Here is a 20,389-nt window from a genome sequence, read left to right on the forward strand (position 1 = left end):
TTGATCTCTTTTTTATTTTCTTTTGTAAAAGTTGAGTTATCACGCCTTAGCGCTTATGAATACAAGAGTGATTGTAAGCATAGTTGATAGAAGCGGGAGCCGTTATTTATACGTTAGTTGAGTACTTGAGGGTCTTCATCGCCTACTTTTTTTCCTTAATATCCTTGTGTTAGTAATCATATCTTCAGGAAAGCCAAGAACTAATGGCAAATTAAATCCGCGGCTTTCCCTTTAAACTTTTTCCAGCACAATCTATTATGTTGAGAAGTTCCGCTAATTTCCGCATTGGAAAAAGAATCTCATCTGCAAAAACGATGGTTTCTTTCTTCCACGGAAGACTTATGTCCGTCCTCTCTATTTTCATATTGTTCTTTCTCTCTCTTTTTGCATAACGTCACAATACCCTAGTGCTACCGTCATTGGCGCAGCATAAGAGTATTGCATTTCATGTCTTCAGATTTTGCCTCGCGAAAGAGAAAACACTAAGAGGTGAAAAACAATAAAATTATGTTCCAGTGTGTCATACGTGAGGTTTTATCACGGGGCCACCGTTCTCATTGGTTACTTGGTTGTAAATGCTTTGCGTTGTGATAAATATATGGCATGAAAAATCATATGACTTCAAAAATGAACAGATTCCAGATGCCAAGCCCGCTTTCCTTCGGCTAACTAGATGCGCGCTCGCCCTTGAAATCCTTAATCAGCACAACTCAATTGTATGGACGTGAGCTCTGACTTTTGCTTCCGACAATTAGGCCTTTCATATCTGTCCTTCTGAGATGTTATGTATCATGCATTTTGTATACACTATGCAACACCCTTCGCAATGGCGAAAGCGGAAAGTCATGGCACCATCAATCGTGCTCTGACCAGTATGTAAAAAATTTCTTAAGCCTCACCATGTTACAGATTGGCCAGAGCATCTGGATATTCACCACACCTGATTGGGAAGACTCATAGTTTTATGAAAGATTTCTTCAGAAAAAATGACATGCTGATTTTGTCTACTTGCGTGTGCTTTCAGTTCTTTACCAGTACGATTTGGTCACGTGACACGCGATCAACTACATTCAATCCATCTGCCCCTTGCTGGTTCCGAGTATCAATTCTAAATTGTGGCTACCACTATAGCAATAGTACGCCAAGCTCGGATGCAAATCACGGATATCTTCTTAGCATCCGAGTTCAACATCCGAGTTCAGCATCCGAGCTTTGCGGCGAAAACTTAACAAGATAACGGATAATCAAAGTTCTCTGTGATGTTACGGAGTCTTTGGTCTGCGCTGCTGACTAAAATAGTGTGACACAACGTACATAGCGCCACCCATATTGGCCGATAAGGACCAGACTTGTGGCGATGACTGTTAACTCTCCGCGAATCTTTTTCGAAGTCGCAGGTGGCATTGCAGAAACAAAAATGTGTGGCTTCTGAAAAAAAAAATAGGCACCCCATTTGATGTAAGACATCTGGCTACCCCTTGTACATTTCAGTCACTGAGCATCGAAGGCACGTCTTTGCAGCATGCAATAGTGTTCGAAGTTCTTCCATTTACGGTGGCTCCCCTCACTGGAACGGTGATGTAATATGTAGATAGCTAAAACATTTCGCAGGTCCCTAGGAACTGGACGTCAAGATGAATAGGTATTGTTAAAAATGCGTACCTGTTGAATTGAAGAGGTCGGAAAAATCAAAGTACTTAAACAGACGATTGATTCGACATTTAGCTATTCAGGTTGCACTTCTTGAAGGTTGAACAAAACATCAAGAGAAAATAAAAAAGAAAATATAACAAAAAAGAAATGTCAAAAGTTGACGTAAAAATTGGAGCAGACTCGATCTCCTCTTCTGATGAAATCCTAGTTCCTTCGAGACTCGCTGATGTTACGCTAGCATTCATGGAGGAGAATGACGCAGCAGTTCCAGAAATCACGCCTGAACAAGAAAAAAAATTAAAGAGAAAGCTTTTTCTCACAATATTCACCTTTGTCTCTGCCATTAACCTTTTACTTTACATGGACAAAGCCACTTTATCCTATGATTCGATTCTAGGCTTCTTTGAAGATACAGGTCTTACCCAAAATACTTACAATACTGTAAATACGCTGTTTTACGTTGGTTTTGCAATCGGCCAATTTCCTGGACAATACTTGGCTCAAAAGTTACCACTTGGGAAATTCTTGGGTGGGTTGTTGGCCACATGGACTATACTTATTTTCCTAAGTTGTACCGCATACAACTTTTCCGGTGTCGTTGCGTTGAGATTTTTCTTGGGGCTAACAGAGAGTGTTGTTATCCCGATATTAATTACCACTATGGGTATGTTCTTCGATGCTTCAGAAAGAGCTGCTGCTCAGCCATTTTTCTTTGCAGCATGTATGGGGTCTCCAATTCCAACTGGGTTTATTGCTTATGGTGTTCTTCATATAACAAATCCCAGCATTTCGTTATGGAAAATATTCACTATCATCATTGGTGGTTTGACTTTTATCATGACGGTTGTTGTAATTCTGTGGTTTCCTAATAATCCTGCTGATGTGAAATTCTTTTCAATACAAGAAAGGGTATGGATTATCAGGAGAGTTCAGGCATCCACAGGCTCTTCCATTGAACAAAAAGTCTTCAAAAAGAGTCAATTCAGAGAGGCAATGAAAGATTATATAACCTGGTTATTTGGATTGTTTTTTCTTCTTCAACAGTTAGCCAACAATCTGCCCTATCAACAGAACCTGCTATTTGAAGGAATGGGTGGAGTTGATGCTCTAGGTTCGACATTGGTATCAGTTGCCGGTGCTGGTTTCGCCGTCGTTTGTGCCTTCATCGCTACGTTGATGTTAGCAAAATGGAAAAATATTTCAGCTTTAACAGCCATCTTTTGGACTTTACCAGCATTGGTGGGATCCATCGCTGCAGCTGCTTTACCATGGGACAATAAGATTGGTATCTTAGCAAATATCTGTATGGCAGGACAAATATTTGGTATTCCTTTTATTATAGCTCTTAGCTGGGCAAGTTCAAGTGCATCTGGGTACACCAAAAAACTCACAAGAAGTTCGGTGTCCTTATTTGCGATGGGAATTGCTAATATCATATCACCACAAATATGGAGAGAGAAGGACTCTCCTCGCTTTTTACCTGCCTGGATTGTTCAAATCGTTTTATCATTCTCTCTTGCACCAGCCATTTTGTTACTGATCCATTTCATACTAAAAAGAAGGAATAATCAAAGACTAAAAAATTATGACGAAAATTTACAAAATTATTTGGACAGAATTCAACTCATTGAAAGCGAAAATCCTTCTTCCATTGAAGAAGGGAAAGTGGTAACCCACGAGAACAATTTGGCAGTCTTTGATTTGACTGATTTAGAAAACGAAACTTTTATATATCCTTTGTAAATATTGATGTTTTGTTGTGTAAATGTTCTATCTGACACTTAATAATTAGAAAATTAATTTTTTAAACTTTCCGGCTGCAAGAAAGAGGAACTGTGTCTCTTTGAAAGGCACAATTTCCCAAAGAATCATTTACAATGGTAAATAGCTTACTGCTTAGAAAATAATAGATAATTGAATAAATTTATAGAGGAATTTCTTGACAATTTCTTCAAAACAGCCGGTAAAAGTCCATTAAAGATTAGTTTTTCTTAAATAAATCACCTAAACTTTCAAATTTAGCATAAAAAACATGTAGATATTTGTTCTCTGTACTTTATAATCTAACATTTTATAAGACAGAGACTAGTAACCCCTCTAGCCTGTGGTTAAAATACGCAAAACCTTTGAACCCTCAATATTTTTGCCATAATAATGACAACTATATTGTACCCATTTGTTCTTGAGTTGTCCGTATGGATGGAAAGCAGCACTCGAGTTTGCTGAAATTACATACCTCGGTATGCAATATGCCCAGAAAATTTGTAAATGATAATTTACATAACAATTCAAAACATATTGATGTTTTTCGTGGGTAACCATAGTTCTTGGAATGTCAACTGAGGGTATTTGCACTTCAAAAAAAAAAATTTATTAAATGAGACTATATACAGTGAGCACAACCTGTCTAATACAACGGCAAAAATTATATACATTGGTAGATTTTCAAAATTGAACTCTTTGTGCTAAAGAATTGTCACAACAGTTTAAAAAATAGTTTGAATTCTTCAAATTGACCCCATATTAATAAGACCTGATGCGATTCCGGTCTCACCCAGATTAGAGAGGGAATTTAATTTTCTTAGGACCGTAGCTACCAAAAATCTTTGTGTGGTATTGATTATATGATCGTGCTTGCGAAAAAAATAGAAGACTAAAAGTAGCATTAGTTTACTAACTTTCTCCTCGTATCTTTCAAATTTGTATTCCCCTCAAAAGTTACTCAGGTTAGGGAAAATTCCAAGTAGCTTATCAAGATCAATTGCCATTAGTTGATTCAAGGCTTCATTGTCATAATTCATGAGGTCAATTTCACTCTGTAAAGATTCGTCAACATCTTCAGTGAAGTTTCTGGAAAATTCTTGTGCGGAAATGAGTTTTTCTAATTCTTCCAAAATCTCCAAATCAAGACTTCCCAAGAATTGTGGATTGTTTAATTTTGATGTGAACGAAAAGGACTTATCCCTTCCCATACCCCATTTTAAACCGACAATCCTATGGATTCTTGAATATCTTTCATCCATAACGGCGTCACTCTTCCAGTAGTCGGATATAAACGCAGACAGCGCGTCAGTATCCACCAAATAAATGATATACCTGAAAATAGAGACAGAAATGAACGAACCGAGATAACTCTTTTCCAGTTTCGAGATAACAATTTCTACAAGTAATTTCATATGATATGACATCAACTTGATCATTTTTTCAATGACTCGACTAAGTCTTCCGTTTCTATCATTCAACATTCCCATGGCTGCAGAGGATCTGTCGCATGTATCCTTCTTATAAAATAATCTCACGAGCAAGGTGGCCTGGAATATGAGTAATCGATGTATCGAAAAGCGAACAACTTTCTGAGTGGCAAACCCAAAAGGTTCCCGTAAATGCAGAAGAGATCCATTAAAGTATTCCGAGATTAATTTTAGCAACGTTAAATAATCTTGTATAGCGGTAAAAGTAAAGCGGTGATAATATGTTTTGTACTCCAAAGCGTTTTTGAAACATTGATTTTCAAAATGCAAAGATAAGCTATCATAGATGTTCATTGTACAAGTGTAGCTAATCACATTAGCTATGAATGTTTCATTTTCCTCAAAAGTGCTAAAGTCAAAAGATTCTTCATTTGCTAAGGAAGAGGGAACATTGATATGTAAGCTCTTCATCCTTGGTTCTCCAAGAGAACTTAAAATGAGAGGGAATTTCTGATTTAAAAAATCTTTTGTCTTGTCGATGTTATCCAATACTTCCTTCAAGTAGGAAGGGCCATTTATTGGAAAACAAGAAGTCAGTAATACCTGTAAAGATAAATGTAAATGATAGATATTCTCTGCTGTAGCCATCAACGATAAGTCTAGATTATTAGTAGAAGCGTAATTTCTCTCAAATAGTTCTGGTAGAGATTCGTCAGTTTTCATAAAGGATCTTAAATATTCCAAACTTAGAATGTCAGAATCTCCTTCTGGAATCAATATTCCAAACTTCAAAAATTGCACGCCAAGCCATAATTTCCTTCTTAAATTGAATAATCTTGGATAATCGTCCGATTCGCTGACGTATCGAGTGTATTGGAAGGGTTCTTCATTCAGTCCTAGCTTTATTGCTACATTCTCCAAAAATTTTAGGTTTAGTATGTCACTGTGAGTAGGATACATGTCAGCTTGATCTGGATTCAAATACCGCAATATGAAAAAATAGAGCAGACAACAAAGTGTATGTTCATTAACATATTGAAAAACGTTCATGAGAGCAAGAAGTTTATGAGCGAGTAGCGTTAAATTATTCGATTTTACACCAAAAGATTCTTTAAATGAATGACTAGTACTTAGACTCAAACGTCTGTAAGAAAAAGCCAATATGATAGTTAGCAGTGTTATTGTCTCCAGTTTTCTTCTAGAGTCTTTGCCCGCAAATACAATGTTATACCCATTAAATTCATTCAATTGCAACAGCTCCCTTATGTTATCTTCGAATAATGATATTTCCAGTAACGGATAGACCGGATATATTGTTTTGTAAAAGTCCACGATTAAGCCATCAACCTCATTCTTATTGAGGAAATATTTGGATAACTCTTCCAAAAGGATGTTTATGGAAATTTTATCATTATTTTCTTCAGGATGCGCTTGTTCATAATCATACGTGTTATACAGAAAATCTATTGGAGGATACAATTTGCTTGTTTTTGAGGTATTTTCAATAAATTTAAGTGCAGCTTTATCAATAAAAAACAAAGGTCCAATATCACCGATTGTTAAGTTAAGTTCTCTTTTTTTATTGTTGGCAGAAACGTTTTCACGATGGCGTTCGACATCAATCAGTATCCTCTCATGTATGCAGGTGGTCAAGGCCTTCGCATACAAATCATGTTGAAGAATGCTATGGAAGGCAAAAGGACTATCAACGATGGTTGTGTTATTCATTACAACAAGCTTGTCGTGTGCATTCGATAAATTCATGGCAAAATTTTTCATTTCCCAGTCTTTAGTACTTGGATTAAGTATGGAAGTAAAGGAACCACTTGCGGACATCGATGCAGGAGTAATGTTTCTAATGTCTCTATGTGGGGCATTTTCGATAGTGGGAGATTTGTTAATCCGTCCTGGTTCCACTTCGTAGCTACAAATCGAGGATGAGGCCTTGCATTTGGAGCAAGTAGGCCAAAGTTTATCACATTTGATTTTCCTTTGCTTACACCGCAAGCAAACAAACGATGGCTTAACCTTTTTCTGAGATGCAATGCTCATATCCAGTGCAGTACACTTATCTTGTCATAGATTTCTGATGGGTAAATAATTACTTCACATCATCTTTGTTTCCAAAGTTTGGCCTCAATGTTGCCTTTAGGAGGAAAAAATGTGAAGAATGCATACTTCTGCCGCTTACGTAAAAACAGAACTCTGACCAGAAGAGATAAAAACAAAAAAAAAATAAAGGACAGTAAATATGAAAAATAAGATATTATTATATTAAATTAAATTAAATTAAATTAAACTACGATGGGAGCGTTATGCCAAAAAAGATAAAATTCTGAGCAGACTACTCTCAGTCTTCCTTCTTTTGACCTGCCGCCTTTTCGGCATTAACGTATGTAGTGTAATCAAGGATTTGTAATAATTGCCACACTGACCAGGCTAAGAAGGCACCCAAAAGTGGGCTAATCCAGTAGATCCAGTGGTAATGAGGGAAATATCTGGCAGCAACGGCGGCACCCAGAGATCTTGCAGGGTTGACACCGGTACCAGTGTAACCGGTCAAAGCCATGTGAGCCATGAATAAAGAAATACCAATTGGAAGCGCAGCCATAAAGTTAGTTTCACGTTTTTCAACAGCAGTCATCAAAACTGTTAAACACAACACAGCAGTACCAAACATTTCCAAAAACAACCCCCTAGATCTGGAACAGCCTAAACCCAAAGCATTAGTAAAGAGAACCTTGCCTGGAGTCATAGCACTAGCGGCACCACCAGCAGCCATCCCAGCAATGATCTGAGGAAACCACATCACTACACATCTGGCTGGTGAGATGGCTCTGGCCAAACACAAAGAGAGAGAAACGGCTGGGTTCAAAGCCCCACCAGAAACACCAGATAGAAAACATCACAGAGAAACCGAAACCAAGGGCAATCATGATCAATTGACCTGGATGAGAGCCCTCAGGCTCGGTTGTCAAAGCCACATCATGGTTAGCGACATTACAAATGACGTAAGCACACCATAAAAACATGAAGGTACCGCAAAACTCACCCACAGCAGCGATAAAGTGGTTTCTTAAGGTATCTCTGTCAATATTAAAACGCGAATGCTTCGTTTCCGGCTGTTCAGGTGGAATATAAGCATTGTCAACACCGGTCGGGTCCAAGTGCGAAATGTTTTTTTCAAGGTCGTTAGATTCGTTAGACATAGTATAACTAAGGTAGGCTAGTGTCGCTTTTGAATATTTTCAGGAATTGTAATAGCCAGGAACAAGAAAAAAGACATGCGCACACTAATAAGCTACTAAAACCAACATATTTATACTATCAACCGAGAGAGGGGCAGATATGATTCACGATAAAAAGTTAATAAAAGGATAACAGCGGCGCTCTAATTCGTTAATGAAAGCCATAGTCCGGTATGGACAAAAACTATTTCCTTCTTTTTTTTTTTTAGGTTTTTTTTTAATTTGCACTTGCAATAATCTAATTCACTGTAGGAGTTTAAAGAAAAACATCTAGAAGGATTGGAGGAGGTAAGTCATTATTATGGCGGTGCTCTTTTAGCGGGAAAAAAAAAAATACACCTACGACGTTAAAACAGATCGTGCTGTCGTCTCAGCGGCAGTAAAAGTACTGTAGTAGTTACGGTGCACGCAGATGCAATGCTAATTAAATAATCATGCTCCCATTTTTAAGAAGCAGAAAAAGGCCGCAGTAATTTGAGCCGTGAAAAGATTTCGGAGGGTTGATTCTTAACATTTTCCAAAAAAATGTCCTTTGGTCTGTTTGCTTGGGTCTGAAAAGAAGGACTGCAGCGCCACCTCCACTGGTTAAGGACAAAATCCATACTTATTCCATCTTTCTCGGGACATATTTTCCTGAGACAAAAGACCGTAGAACTTCAAAGACTCGTTCCCAGAAAGGGATTTAGAGTTAATTTTTGCTCGGCATCAAGCCGGAAAAATTCAGGCGCCGCTTAGTAATTAATTGCAAGTAAAGAAGTACCGGATTTATTAGACATCGTCTTAGCAAGCAAATTCCTGAAAGCTAAAACGCAAATAATTAACTAAAAATAGTTGCTAAAGAGCACCTTTTATGCGGTACATAAAAGTTTTTAGTGCCGTAGATATATGTAGATATAGGTGGGCGTAGGATCAGAAGGAGCCGGAGAGAAGATTTACCAACACTGATATTCCTCGAAATACTCTATAATTCTCTCTGGGTAACCGAGGAGTTTTTGAGAAACGGTGTTTCTAACATCGTCCACCAGAACAGGAGGGCCGCAGCACACGACCGCTAATGAATCTCCAGGCGGCGTACTTTTTATTGCGTTTTCAATTACATTGCTAAAATTAGGTCTTGCATTGCCGATGTGGGCGAAGCTTGTCAGTTCGGTCATTATATCATCAAAATGTATTAATTGGTCTCGTGCGTTTGCTGCCTTTGTAACAGCTGTTTTCTGTGTAAGGTAAACCTGCACGTTGACGTGGGATCGGCTATTTTTTAGCTCTAGTATCTCGGATTTATAGCCGTTAAGAAAAGAAGGATTTTTGATCGCCATGATCAAATCTATACTCTTGGGTTTATCAGGGTTTCGTGACAGCTTAATGGCATGATCTAATGGACCAGGCAAGCCTGTTCCTCCACTTAGTAACAGCAAATGGTCGAATTTATCGAGGTGAAGATTACTGGGCCCATAAGGTCCCTCAATGGCCACTCGGAGTTGTAATTTACCATTTAAAGATTGCAAAATATGGTTATAAATGAATCTAGTGAGACCACTTTTAGGTTTGATCACTAAAACACACTTCTCACCTTCGTCGATAATGGTAAATGGATGGCATTGCCAAAATACCAATGGATGTAAAAAATAAATGAAACAATATTGACCCGGTTTCGAATGCCATCTCCGGTTATATTTGGGTATGATTACTTTAAACATTTCATCGTGCGGGTTGTTGCTGGTGTTCAAATTGATTAGTGTTGCTTTCGGAAATCTAAACTGCAAAATGTTCCATATTCTGAAAAGCTTTTCCAGCCCCCAAATGAGCAAGGATACCACTATCCATTCTTTCCAACCGTTGAAAATTTTGACGTGTTGCCAACAACAGTAAAAGAACAAAAGGGCTAGTATGATGTGGGTGTACAGGAAAAATTCGTAATGTCTTTTCCTTACTATTCCGAGCGATAGAACTAGTAGAACGCAAAGCACTGTTATGGATGCAATACCAAACTTCCAATAGAGCTGTTTGTTGCTTATTTTGAAGGCATGGTTGATAATTGCGAATAATGAATAAGAAAGCGAATGTATCGTTGCGTTTAAGACCATGATTCTACCGATCCATTTATGGAAACTAATAAAGGAATTGAACTTGACTCCTGTTAAAAATTCGAGAAAACTATTCCTTGCCGTAAAAATGATAATGAGAGGGAACTGAGTAAACGCCAGTATCCCAGATCTATCAGCCAACAGTCTTGTAAACTGCGACAGGTGACTGTTGAAAATGAGGTTATATGGGTCTATGATGTAACTTATGGACAAAAATATGATGTTCGCCAATGTGTATCCAAAAATGATCCATGCCTCCAAGGAATTCGGCATCAGTCCCGTAAAGACTTCCACGTTTAGAAACTTGAAGTGATTAGCGTGCTTATCTACTAAAAACGTAGGCAACACAAAATGGCCCCGAATATAATTGACGAACCGGCTTGCAAATAGCGCTCGATTCAGGCCGTTATAGTGACTCATATGGAAGAAGACGGCGATAATACCCACTATGACGAAGTAGTAAGTTAAATATGCACCATAAACACTGCTGATATCTAAATTATAGGCATGCGCATGAAAAGCTCGTATCCATCTAGATCTTGTCTCACGATCGACTCGAATGGATGTCGATAAACTTTCAATAGAACCATAGTCTTCCAAAGCGTGAGAAGAAGCATTATTTAAAGATGAGTAGTATTGCTCCAGTGAAATATTGCTAAACTTTTTATCGACAAACGAGCACGTTTTTCGTACGTTACCCAAGCTTTCTTCGAAACTTGTGTTGTCCATGGGAATAATCTGGTCTGTAAGCGAATTGAAGATACAAAGTGACCAAGTATCAAACGCTGGTGAATAAGAGCATATGGTAGAATAGAAACCCGGTACGACGGAGCTATCAAATGACCACTTCAGAGTATTTATATAGGATGCGCATGCCAGCACAGCGTTGGATTCCAAATGGTCTTTTTTTTCAGTGTGTGGTAATTTTATATTAAAAGCCTTTGTTAAAGATATCAGCCACGTTAAAAACAGAAGCGTTCTATGCATATTCAACGAGCTATGGTCGTCATGCTTCACTTTAGAAGATTATAGAAAAATCATTGCTGCCTGGTTCGATGACCTTGTATCTTTTCTTGATCTACATGGCCAGTATTTCCGTTCTGAATTTAGAATTACAAATATGGGTGCAAAAACAATGCCCACTAGCCGGGGTGTACGGGACCTTAAATCTAAGTATTGTGTTTTAGATAGAGTTGCGAAGAGAAAATTATAATTATAATAATTCTATACATGTATTCTGTATATATATGACGATTTTATATATAGATATACATTTTCATTTTTCTTGAAGATTGTTGTCATTTGTGAAATCATTTACCTTAATGAGAACCAGCGCCTCTGCTGACTCTTTCCAAAACAGAATCGTAAGAAACTTCGGAAAAATCAGTACCTTGAACATCGGTAGAGACACCGTTTAAGGCTCTTCTTAAGGCATCCTTGGAGGATGCATAGACCATCTTAGATCTGACTGGAGCAGTGTCTGGAGACCAAGTGAAGAAAACAATCTTGGATCTCTTACCTTCATTACCATTAATTTCGTATTCAAAATCGTAAATGGCGTAAAGACAGTCGTTTTCTGGCAATTTCTCTAAGAAGGCATCGTAAGATGGGTCAGTAGAGGTTTCCTTGACAACGATTTCGGTTTTAGCATCGTTCAATCCGAATAAAATAAATTTGTATTTTTTACCCAATTTCAAGTCATTGAAAGCGGTAAGGGATTCATCAGCAACAGCAACACTACACAGAAACTTCACATTTTCCTGGCTTCTTATGAATTTTTTCCCCCACATTCCTTTTAAAGTTCCATGTTAAAAAGGGAGGAAAGAAAGGACATAAGAGAGCGAGATAAAACAGCATCATGTCAATTAGTTAGTAATTGATAGTTTACACAGGAGTACAAATGAAATTTAGCATACCCAGATCTAGACATCTTCTTTTGTTAGTTTTTTGTTTATGTATGTTTTGAAATCTGAAGTTTACGTAGTTGCTAACCAGTCTTTTCTTGTTTCCTCTTTTTCTTCCAATTTTGTCATCAAACAGGGGCGGCGTCACCCGAATATTGTTCTTATTACCCGGATATTAGGTAATTTAGAGGTACTGCATATAGTATAAGTGATTGATGAACTTATAGAATGTTCTCTCGAGCTTCCAAGGCCATTAGCCTCTACCAAAGGAAGTTTGATGCCTGGTCTTAAGCTTGTTGAAGCTTTAGAATACAGGTGTGACCGATTGGAGCGGCTTATAGGCGCCGGATACAGCGCGAATTCCGATGTTTCAGTGCAATTAGATGAACTATACAATCAGTTACATCGTCTATATTTCCAGGGTCTAAAGTATTCTCAAGATCTCCTGCAACTCTTTAATACTTTCATGGCTGAAGACATCGAGAACGTGGGAGCTCCTGATGATATTTGTATTTTTGCTAGTTGCTTTGACGATATTTATACATTATATAGTGCATTTGACGAACTAAACAGCCAATATATGGAGTTTTGCCAAATCAGTAAAAGTTCATTGGATCAGATTTCCTTCAAAGACGCAAATATTGAAACGAAACAGTTGAAGAAGTTACCCGAGTTGGTGGATAACTGCAACATAATGATTTTGAGGTCAATTGCAATTCTAAACCGTTTCATCGACTGGAATATTGAAGTTAACGGATTCTTCCAGTTCCAGAAAAAGAGGCTGTTGAATTTACAAAAGGTAATTTATAGTACGTGAACATGTGTGCGTATATACATATATATATATATATATATATATATATATATATATATACTTTAGCATCGAAACAGCTAGTCCTTTTTAGAGTTCAATTTTTCCACAAAGGCTTTTTTAGCCAATTCAATTAGGATATCCAATTCTCCACTATGCTCACACATGCTATAAAAGGCACTTTGTTTGTTAAGTAACAAAGAATATGGGTGATCATACTCTTTTACCTCACCTGCATCCATCACCAAAATTTTATCATAATCGATAACAGATCTCAACCTATGTGCAATTGTCAAAATTGTACTACCTTGGAACTCTTTTCTTATGGTTTCTTGGATCTTCGCATCGGAACTGTAGTCGATGGACGCTGTAGCTTCGTCCAGCAATATGATCTTTGGACTCCTCAGTAAAGATCTAGCAAGGCACATCAATTGGCGCTGTCCTTGAGACAAATTGGATCCACCTTCGCTAATTTCACTACTTAAATCCAAGAATTTATTAACATTTTCGGAGTTAGTCGACGAAGCCTCATTGCTTGTTTCTCTTGTGGCGCCTTGTTGTAATTGTTCTTCACTAATTAGATTTACACGTTTCAAAGCTTCAAAGATCTGTCTGTCACTAAATTCATCATATGGGTCTAGGTTTGTTTTAATCGTCCCTGAGAATAGTGTTGGATCTTGTGGAATAATAGTTATAGAACGACGCAGTCTTTGTAAATCAACACCGGAAATATCGATATTATCAATTTTGATATGGCCTGTCTCAGGTTCCAAAAATCTGAACAAGGCGGTAATAATAGTTGATTTACCGGCACCGGTTCTACCAACAATACCGATCTTAGACTGAGCGTCGACAGAAAATGAAACATTTTTAATTACTCTAGGTAGATTTGGAGCATACCGTAATGATAAATCATTAACCTCGATTTTACCGTCTTGTGGCCATTGTGGTGGCGGTATTTCTTTGTGTTCGTTGTATGGCTCTTGCTCAATTTCCATATATTCTTTGACTCTTTCAACAGAATTCATATTCATCTCCACTTCAGAGTACAATCTTACCAACCACAATGCCCCTTCAGTGAAGGAAATAGCATACGTCAAAGATATACCAGCCATACCCGAATCCAGATTATTAATATTGAATAGAATGAACAAACCAGCTCCAAAAATGACCAAGGATCCAATCATATCTATCCTAAAGGCCAACCAACGATTAGCAACCCACAAGTAGAAGAATGGTTTATTATTTTCATCAATTTTGTGTAAATTCTCTTGCATAAACCTCCCTTCATCACCAAACGCACGAATGGTGGTAACACCGACAAGAGTCTCGGAAAAATGTTGATAGATCGGTGATCTAGAAATAGATTCAAATCTTTTCAATTCACGAGAACCTGCCATGTAGAAATACCCAACAAAATAATACAATATTGAAACAACTATAGCAACAGATAAGAACTGTGGAGTAATAAATGTAATCAGTATGACGGTGGATAAACATTCAATAAGCGAATAGAAGGCGCCTTGTATATAAGGTGTCAGTTCCTGATCAATAGCTTCGATATCCTTGGAAAACCTGTTCATAATTCTACCTGTTGGAGTAGCATCAAAAAATCTTATCTTGGAGTGTAAAACCTTGTTTAGAATCATATTAAATATCTTTCTTGACGCGTTGATACCAGCAACGAAATTTAAAATAGTTTTACCAGCTCCCAATAAAGCCTGAGCAAAACCAATGATTAGGTACAAAACCAGATAATACATTGTAGAGTGTCCACTGGAAGGTTGGTTTTCAGCTGACGCCATACTGATTTGGGACGAGCCCCTCCAATCAATTAGATGACTAGCCTTCTTGGAGATAAATGCAATAGCGCGTTGTGCTCTGGGAATAATTTTAGCAATGACATTGTGTGACGCCCAGGCACGAACCCACCATGATTGTCCGATATACAAAAGTTGGGCTATCAAGAACAAGGAAGCTAAAAATGAAACAATCTTCCAACCACCAAAAATTTTCAAATACCATTTATAGACATCCAGACCAACCACACCTTCTTCTTTTGTTTCCTCTTTTATTAATTTACCATCTTCAGTGCGTTCAGCTTCTGTCCTCAATGATTTTTGAAGTTTCTTGGCTTCAAAGTGGGAGGAGTTGTTGTTCACGCTAACTTGTTGTTCTTTGACAGCGGGTAGGTTACTTAAGCTTGTGCTACTTTTTGCGGCTAAGTTAGCAGAAGAGTTTGCACGCGATAAGATACTACTTTTCACTAACTCGTCTTCACCAAACAAACCCTTCTGTAACATGTCTATTGGATCACCTTGGTCTTTAACCCTACCATCTTCTAGTAAGACTACCAATTCAGCATTTCTCAAGGTCAAGGCGATGTTGTGTGAAACCAAAATACATGTCCTATCTTCCATTAATGGTCCAGTAATACAATTATCGTAAATCCAAGATGCAGTATGTGAATCAACTGCACTTAAACAATCATCCAAAAGGACATGCCTAGCATTGGAATACAAGGCTCTAGCAAGGGAGACTCTCTGCTTTTGACCACCGGATAAAGTAATACCCTTCTCACCGATTTCTGTTAGGTCACCGGCTTTCAAGATCTCAAAATCACGTTTCAATCCGCATGCTTCGACAACAGCTTTATATCTTGCCTCATTGAATGGACTATTGAATAAAATGTTGTTTTTTACAGTATCATTTAGAAGCCAAGCGGCCTGAGAACAATAAGCGATAGAGTTAGTGGTTCCATTCGCATCTACTATTAGTTCCTGCCTTGGTTCTAGAGCTGGGACGACAACCTTACCATTGAGTAGATACATTTCACCTAATAATGCCATTAGTAGGGATGTCTTACCAGAACCAGTGGGGCCAATAACGACATTTAGTTTACCAGTTTTGAATTCAATGTTCAAGTCTTTCAATTTGAAATCTTGATTGTCCTTATCCCAAGAGATGGTGGAATTCTCAAAGGCAAATCTGTTTCCATTTGGATCTATGGTCAGTTGATCGTATTTCTTTGTATCATTTTCATTTAAGAAATCCTGAACTCTATCTAACGAGACCTTTGATTGAACGACAAAACTTAACATATCAGACAAACGATCCAAAGGATCTCTTAATAACGTGAATAAAGAAAGTGCAGTAAAGGCAACCGGAGTGGTTAATACCTCGCCTTGAACGTAAATGTAGTAAGCAAATGAGGCGGCTGTTACAATAGTTGGGGTAACAAACCAAAGAAAGGAACTGATAGACCAAACAATGGATCTCATTAGCAGTAGAGATAATTCATTTTCTCTAATAGTATTGATATCTTTTTCAAAATTCTCCTCCCATGAAAAGTATTTGATGATTCTGATAGCTTGAAAAGCTTCATTCAACTTTTGAATACGATTATCTGTGACAGCCAAGTTTTTCTTTTGCAAATCGCCGATGTACTTGGCAAGCTTATAATTCAGTGGAAGCATTGCGACAATGATTAAGACACCCACAATCGCAGCAAAACCCAGCAGACGGTATAACAGCGCCAGTGCGACAACAGTCATAACAAAAGCCTCCAAAAATGAATGAAGGTAACCACAAATTTCAGAAACCTTGAAAGCGTCAATAGCCATGAGATTAATAATCGCTCCAAGGTTGGCAGAAGAAGTGGACTCCTCATCGCCGTTGATACTTTTTTGATCATTAATTTCCTGTGGATCCTCATTAGAAGGTTTAGTCTTGTTGGTGGAAATCTTTCTTCTCAAAGCTTTAGTATAAATCTCAGAGATTATAATACTTTTCATTCTGATACAAACTCTCCTTCCAAAGAATAGTGCCTGTGCTTGACAAATAGCCACTAATATCCTACCTACAAACATGACAGTGACGTAAAACCAAGCTAAATTTGAGGGAGCAGATGACTGATCTTCAACATATTCCAGGATCCTTTTTAGTAAAACTGTTGGAATAAAAGAAAGGACGCTGCCTAAAAATGCCCAAAAGCATTGTAGTACCAAATAATTCGAAAAGAAAAAGAAAAGGTTTAGTGAAAAAATACGCTTCCTTTTAACCTTATGGTCAACAAAATATCTGAATTTTTTCACTACAAAGAAAGAATAATCTTGCATCATCAATCCCCAAATATCCTTAACTTTGATACTAACTTTGTGTGCTTTCCAAACAAAACTGTCTAACCAAGCCCAGCATATGAATCCAGCAATAGAAGTGACTGGTTCTGGAGATGGAGTAATCCAGCTGTCAGTTTTATAGATGATGGCAAAATTATTTCTTATCCTCGCAAAAAAGAGTAGCAAGAAAAGGGCAAGGTTAATCGATATTTGTGAAATGTAATACTTTCTCGAAATAGGACTGTTTATATGGTGAATGAAAATGGAACGAAAGGGTAAAATCATAGAGATAAACAAGGCCAAATAGTTTATGAACGATACCGACCATAGATTTCCGGGATATTTGTTTATGAATTTGAAATTTTGGTTGACATTTGCTAAACGTAAAGAGACAATGATAAACAATGCACACCATTCTACCAAACCAGTAATCGTACCTTGTTGGGTGAACTCTGGGTTTTTATTGACATAGTGTAATAGTATAAAAGAATGTATTATAACTTGAGAAAGTACCAAAAAAAATTCAAGGATAATTCTTGATTTTTCAATGAAGCCTCTTCTAACTATTTCAGGTGTACCATGAGGTTCTCCATTTACCTTAACTGATTTCAGCTTTTCCAGAGAAAAGTGTCTATTTTTTAGTGCGTCTTTTGTACAATTATTGTCCACGTAATTAGTTGTGATGGTGTTATTATTTATCAACGGACTCTGTTCGTCTTCGTCGGTAGATGAGTATAAAAGTTCATCAATTGGATTTTTTTGCTTCAAGTGTAGAACGTCATAGTAGTAATAATGTTTCCATATGTTATAAGTTATGAACAACACCGTGAATATTAAAAGCACTAAGGGAGTATAATAATTAAGGTACTTTGTTCTGCCGTACTGAGTTACGTCATCGTAAAACCAAAACCGATGGTCAGGTCTCGTTGAATTGAGTACGTGATGCATGTTCTCCGTAGCTTTTCCCCCCTTGATGAGCTCTTCTAAAAAGTACAAAATCTAGGAAAGTATAATGTTTCTTAAATGCGATGAAATGAAGTGAAAAGAAAAAGCGACTGGCAACTATAAAGAAACAATGCCGGTTTTTCGCACTTAATTGTTTTCAAAAGATCACTTGTTTATATTAGCTGCTAAATTGTTTATTCTATTTAAAACGTGTAGTAAGGAAAAGGCCTGCTCTGTAGTTAATATATTCTTATCTGAAAATTTTATATACTTCATTAGTCACAACGTACGTTCTTTGCAGATGCGCACACAAAAAAAAAAGGGCACCAAAATAAAGGAGGATGCGAAGGTATGACACATTTTCTGGATACCTTTACTGGCTAACTATTGGTTGTGATATTTTGCAGAGATGATGAGAAGTCAAAGCAAGTATACTAGCTATTTTTTTTTTTTAATTTTGTTTTATTTTTGTATTATCTCCTCCTTCTTGTTTCTGTTCATTTTTCTTGGCAGAGGCTATCTTAACCAACAATACTCTACCATTACTTGCCTTCCGACCTTTAAATTCTCGACATTTCTTTTGAATACTATCTCCAGTCCCCAGGTTGTCAAACTTGATGAAGGCTTCGCCGGTGTGAAACTCGTCGGAAAAGAAAACTTTGTTTGTTCTCAAATCCACCAATTCTCTTCTTACAAAGTTTATATTTTTAGGGTCAACACCAAAGATTTTGGCAAGGTCTTCATTTGTCGATTTCATGGGAATGTTTTTCACATAGAGAGTATTTGTGGATAGTGGCTTGAGATCAGGAGCAGTTTTCTTGTTTGATTTCTGGTTTTTTTCAAAACTTTTTTCCTCTTTTGTTAAGATGTTTTCAATAACAATTTTTTCATTCATAAAAATTTTACCGTTCATCTTCTCTTTCACTTTTTTCAGATTCACACCCTCTTGAAATTCTATAAATGCAAACCTTTTCAGCGGTTTCTTGAGTGGCTTTTTCTTTAGCATATTTATTGTTATCTTACCATAATTTGGCTCAAACAAATCTCTCAAGTCCTGTTTACGGCAGTTTTTAGGAAGATTGCCGACATATAATGTCCTCCTATCATTTAGTACTCTTTTTTTTATTTTTGTATTTTCAGGAACAACTGTTGTTGTTTTTTTTCCGTTGACGTTATAAAACTCTATCTCCTCTATTAGCATTGCCTATTCTTTTCTTAAAAGTTTCTTTCTTCTTAATTTTTTCAAGATTACTTGGGAAGATGCCCTATTTCCATTGATTTGAACGTATGTATGAATGAAAAGGAAGTGAGAAGGAACAAGAGAAAAGAACAAAAGAGTTTTTAGTTTTTATATTTGCTTACAGGAACTTCGGCGGCTATTTGTTGTATCGTCGACAGTGACGCTGATTCTTTCAAATATAAATAGCTGCCCCAATTAGTTTTGCTTGGCAAAACCCGACATTGATGAACTAGTGCCGCGCTTAAAAGTATAATGTTGCTCTATTATTTTTCAAAAATTCATACAAAAGAAAACGGGAATTAAGTAAGTATACAAAATATAATTATATTACGATGTTCGAAATTCTATATATGAATTTAAGCGGAGTCGGAAGTCTTAGCTCTCTTGTCCATCTTAGCTTGAGCCTTGTTACCAAGGATACCACCGCCCCAGTGCTTCTTGACTTCATCGTATTTGTCAGCGAAGTTAGCGTCAATGGTGGAAACCAACTTAGCCAAAGCAGCTTCGTCTTCGGCTCTGACTTCGGTCAAAGCGGCAACAGCAGAAGTCTTTTGGTTAACCAAAGTACCCAATCTAGCCTTACCCTTGATAATGGCGTATGGAACACCCATCTTCTTACACAAAGCTGGTAGGAAAACAACCAATTCAATTGGGTCGACGTCGTTAGCAATCAAAACCAACTTGGCCTTCTTGTTTTCAATCAAAGAGACAACATGGTTCAAACCGTACTTAACAGCGTATGGCTTTGGAGAAGCGTCTTGCTTAGACTTACCTTCAGCGATAGCGGCAGCTTCCTTGGTCAATCTTTCCTTCTTTTCAGCAGCGGTTTCTGGTCTGTACTTGTTGAACAACTTGAAGGTTTCAGCAGCGGTGTTTCTGTCCAAAGTGTATTGGAATTGAGCAATGGTTGGAGGAACCTTCAATCTGATGGACAAGATCTTCTTTTGTCTTTGCAATCTGACATATTCTGGCCATTTGACGTATCTGGACAAGTTTCTCTTTGGTTGGACAGCTTGGCCAATACCGAAGTTCTTTGGAGTAGAGTGAGTCAATGGGTTCTTAGCCTTGTTAGACTTAGTGGACTTAGCACCGAATGGAGCTGGAGCAACTTTCTTACCTGGAGCCATCTTTTCTTTCAGTTATCGTGTTCACTGTATTGAAAAACAGATATAAAAAAAAAAAATAGTGAATTTCA

General features: G+C 37.4%; 10 protein-coding genes across 10 annotated transcripts, besides 1 other annotated feature; 2 read left to right on the top strand and 8 right to left on the bottom strand.

Moving 5' to 3' along the window:
- Positions 1-1,800: 1,800 nt before the first annotated feature.
- On the top strand, positions 1,801-3,396 carry YCT1 (Yct1p; the record flags this gene model as incomplete). Its single annotated transcript, NM_001181875.1, has 1 exon — positions 1,801-3,396. The coding sequence occupies one exon, from the start codon at positions 1,801-1,803 to the stop codon at positions 3,394-3,396; it is 1,596 nt and encodes a 531-aa protein (NP_013045.1).
- Positions 1,901-3,076: an origin of replication (ARS1202; Putative replication origin; identified in multiple array studies, not yet confirmed by plasmid-based assay).
- Positions 3,397-4,364: 968 nt separating the features above from the next.
- Positions 4,365-6,896, bottom strand: YLL054C (uncharacterized protein; the record flags this gene model as incomplete). The annotated part of the gene is made up of 1 exon (NM_001181874.2): positions 4,365-6,896. One exon carries the CDS (start codon positions 6,894-6,896, stop codon positions 4,365-4,367), a length of 2,532 nt encoding a protein of 843 aa, NP_013046.2.
- A 298-nt stretch (positions 6,897-7,194) lies between these two features.
- On the bottom strand, positions 7,195-7,653 carry YLL053C (uncharacterized protein; the record flags this gene model as incomplete). Its single annotated transcript, NM_001181873.1, has 1 exon — positions 7,195-7,653. One exon carries the CDS (start codon positions 7,651-7,653, stop codon positions 7,195-7,197), a length of 459 nt encoding a protein of 152 aa, NP_013047.1.
- On the bottom strand, positions 7,604-8,053 carry AQY2 (Aqy2p; the record flags this gene model as incomplete). The annotated part of the gene is made up of 1 exon (NM_001181872.1): positions 7,604-8,053. The coding sequence occupies one exon, from the start codon at positions 8,051-8,053 to the stop codon at positions 7,604-7,606; it is 450 nt and encodes a 149-aa protein (NP_013048.1).
- Positions 8,054-9,024: 971 nt separating this feature from the next.
- On the bottom strand, positions 9,025-11,163 carry FRE6 (putative ferric-chelate reductase; the record flags this gene model as incomplete). The annotated part of the gene is made up of 1 exon (NM_001181871.1): positions 9,025-11,163. One exon carries the CDS (start codon positions 11,161-11,163, stop codon positions 9,025-9,027), a length of 2,139 nt encoding a protein of 712 aa, NP_013049.1.
- A 332-nt stretch (positions 11,164-11,495) lies between these two features.
- On the bottom strand, positions 11,496-12,106 carry COF1 (cofilin; the record flags this gene model as incomplete). The annotated part of the gene is made up of 2 exons (NM_001181870.1): positions 11,496-11,913; positions 12,093-12,106. The coding sequence occupies 2 exons, from the start codon at positions 12,104-12,106 to the stop codon at positions 11,496-11,498; spliced, it is 432 nt and encodes a 143-aa protein (NP_013050.1).
- Positions 12,107-12,357: 251 nt separating this feature from the next.
- Positions 12,358-12,897, top strand: LDB18 (Ldb18p; the record flags this gene model as incomplete). Its single annotated transcript, NM_001181869.1, has 1 exon — positions 12,358-12,897. One exon carries the CDS (start codon positions 12,358-12,360, stop codon positions 12,895-12,897), a length of 540 nt encoding a protein of 179 aa, NP_013051.1.
- Positions 12,898-12,971: 74 nt separating this feature from the next.
- On the bottom strand, positions 12,972-17,957 carry YBT1 (bile acid-transporting ATPase YBT1; the record flags this gene model as incomplete). Its single annotated transcript, NM_001181868.1, has 1 exon — positions 12,972-17,957. The coding sequence occupies one exon, from the start codon at positions 17,955-17,957 to the stop codon at positions 12,972-12,974; it is 4,986 nt and encodes a 1,661-aa protein (NP_013052.1).
- Positions 17,958-18,405: 448 nt separating this feature from the next.
- On the bottom strand, positions 18,406-19,155 carry RNP1 (Rnp1p; the record flags this gene model as incomplete). The annotated part of the gene is made up of 1 exon (NM_001181866.1): positions 18,406-19,155. One exon carries the CDS (start codon positions 19,153-19,155, stop codon positions 18,406-18,408), a length of 750 nt encoding a protein of 249 aa, NP_013054.1.
- A 395-nt stretch (positions 19,156-19,550) lies between these two features.
- On the bottom strand, positions 19,551-20,321 carry RPL8B (60S ribosomal protein eL8 RPL8B; the record flags this gene model as incomplete). Its single annotated transcript, NM_001181865.1, has 1 exon — positions 19,551-20,321. The coding sequence occupies one exon, from the start codon at positions 20,319-20,321 to the stop codon at positions 19,551-19,553; it is 771 nt and encodes a 256-aa protein (NP_013055.1).
- Positions 20,322-20,389: the final 68 nt, after the last annotated feature.

This window comes from Saccharomyces cerevisiae, chromosome XII, assembly GCF_000146045.2.
Source record: "Saccharomyces cerevisiae S288C chromosome XII, complete sequence".
NCBI lineage: Eukaryota > Fungi > Ascomycota > Saccharomycetes > Saccharomycetales > Saccharomycetaceae > Saccharomyces > Saccharomyces cerevisiae.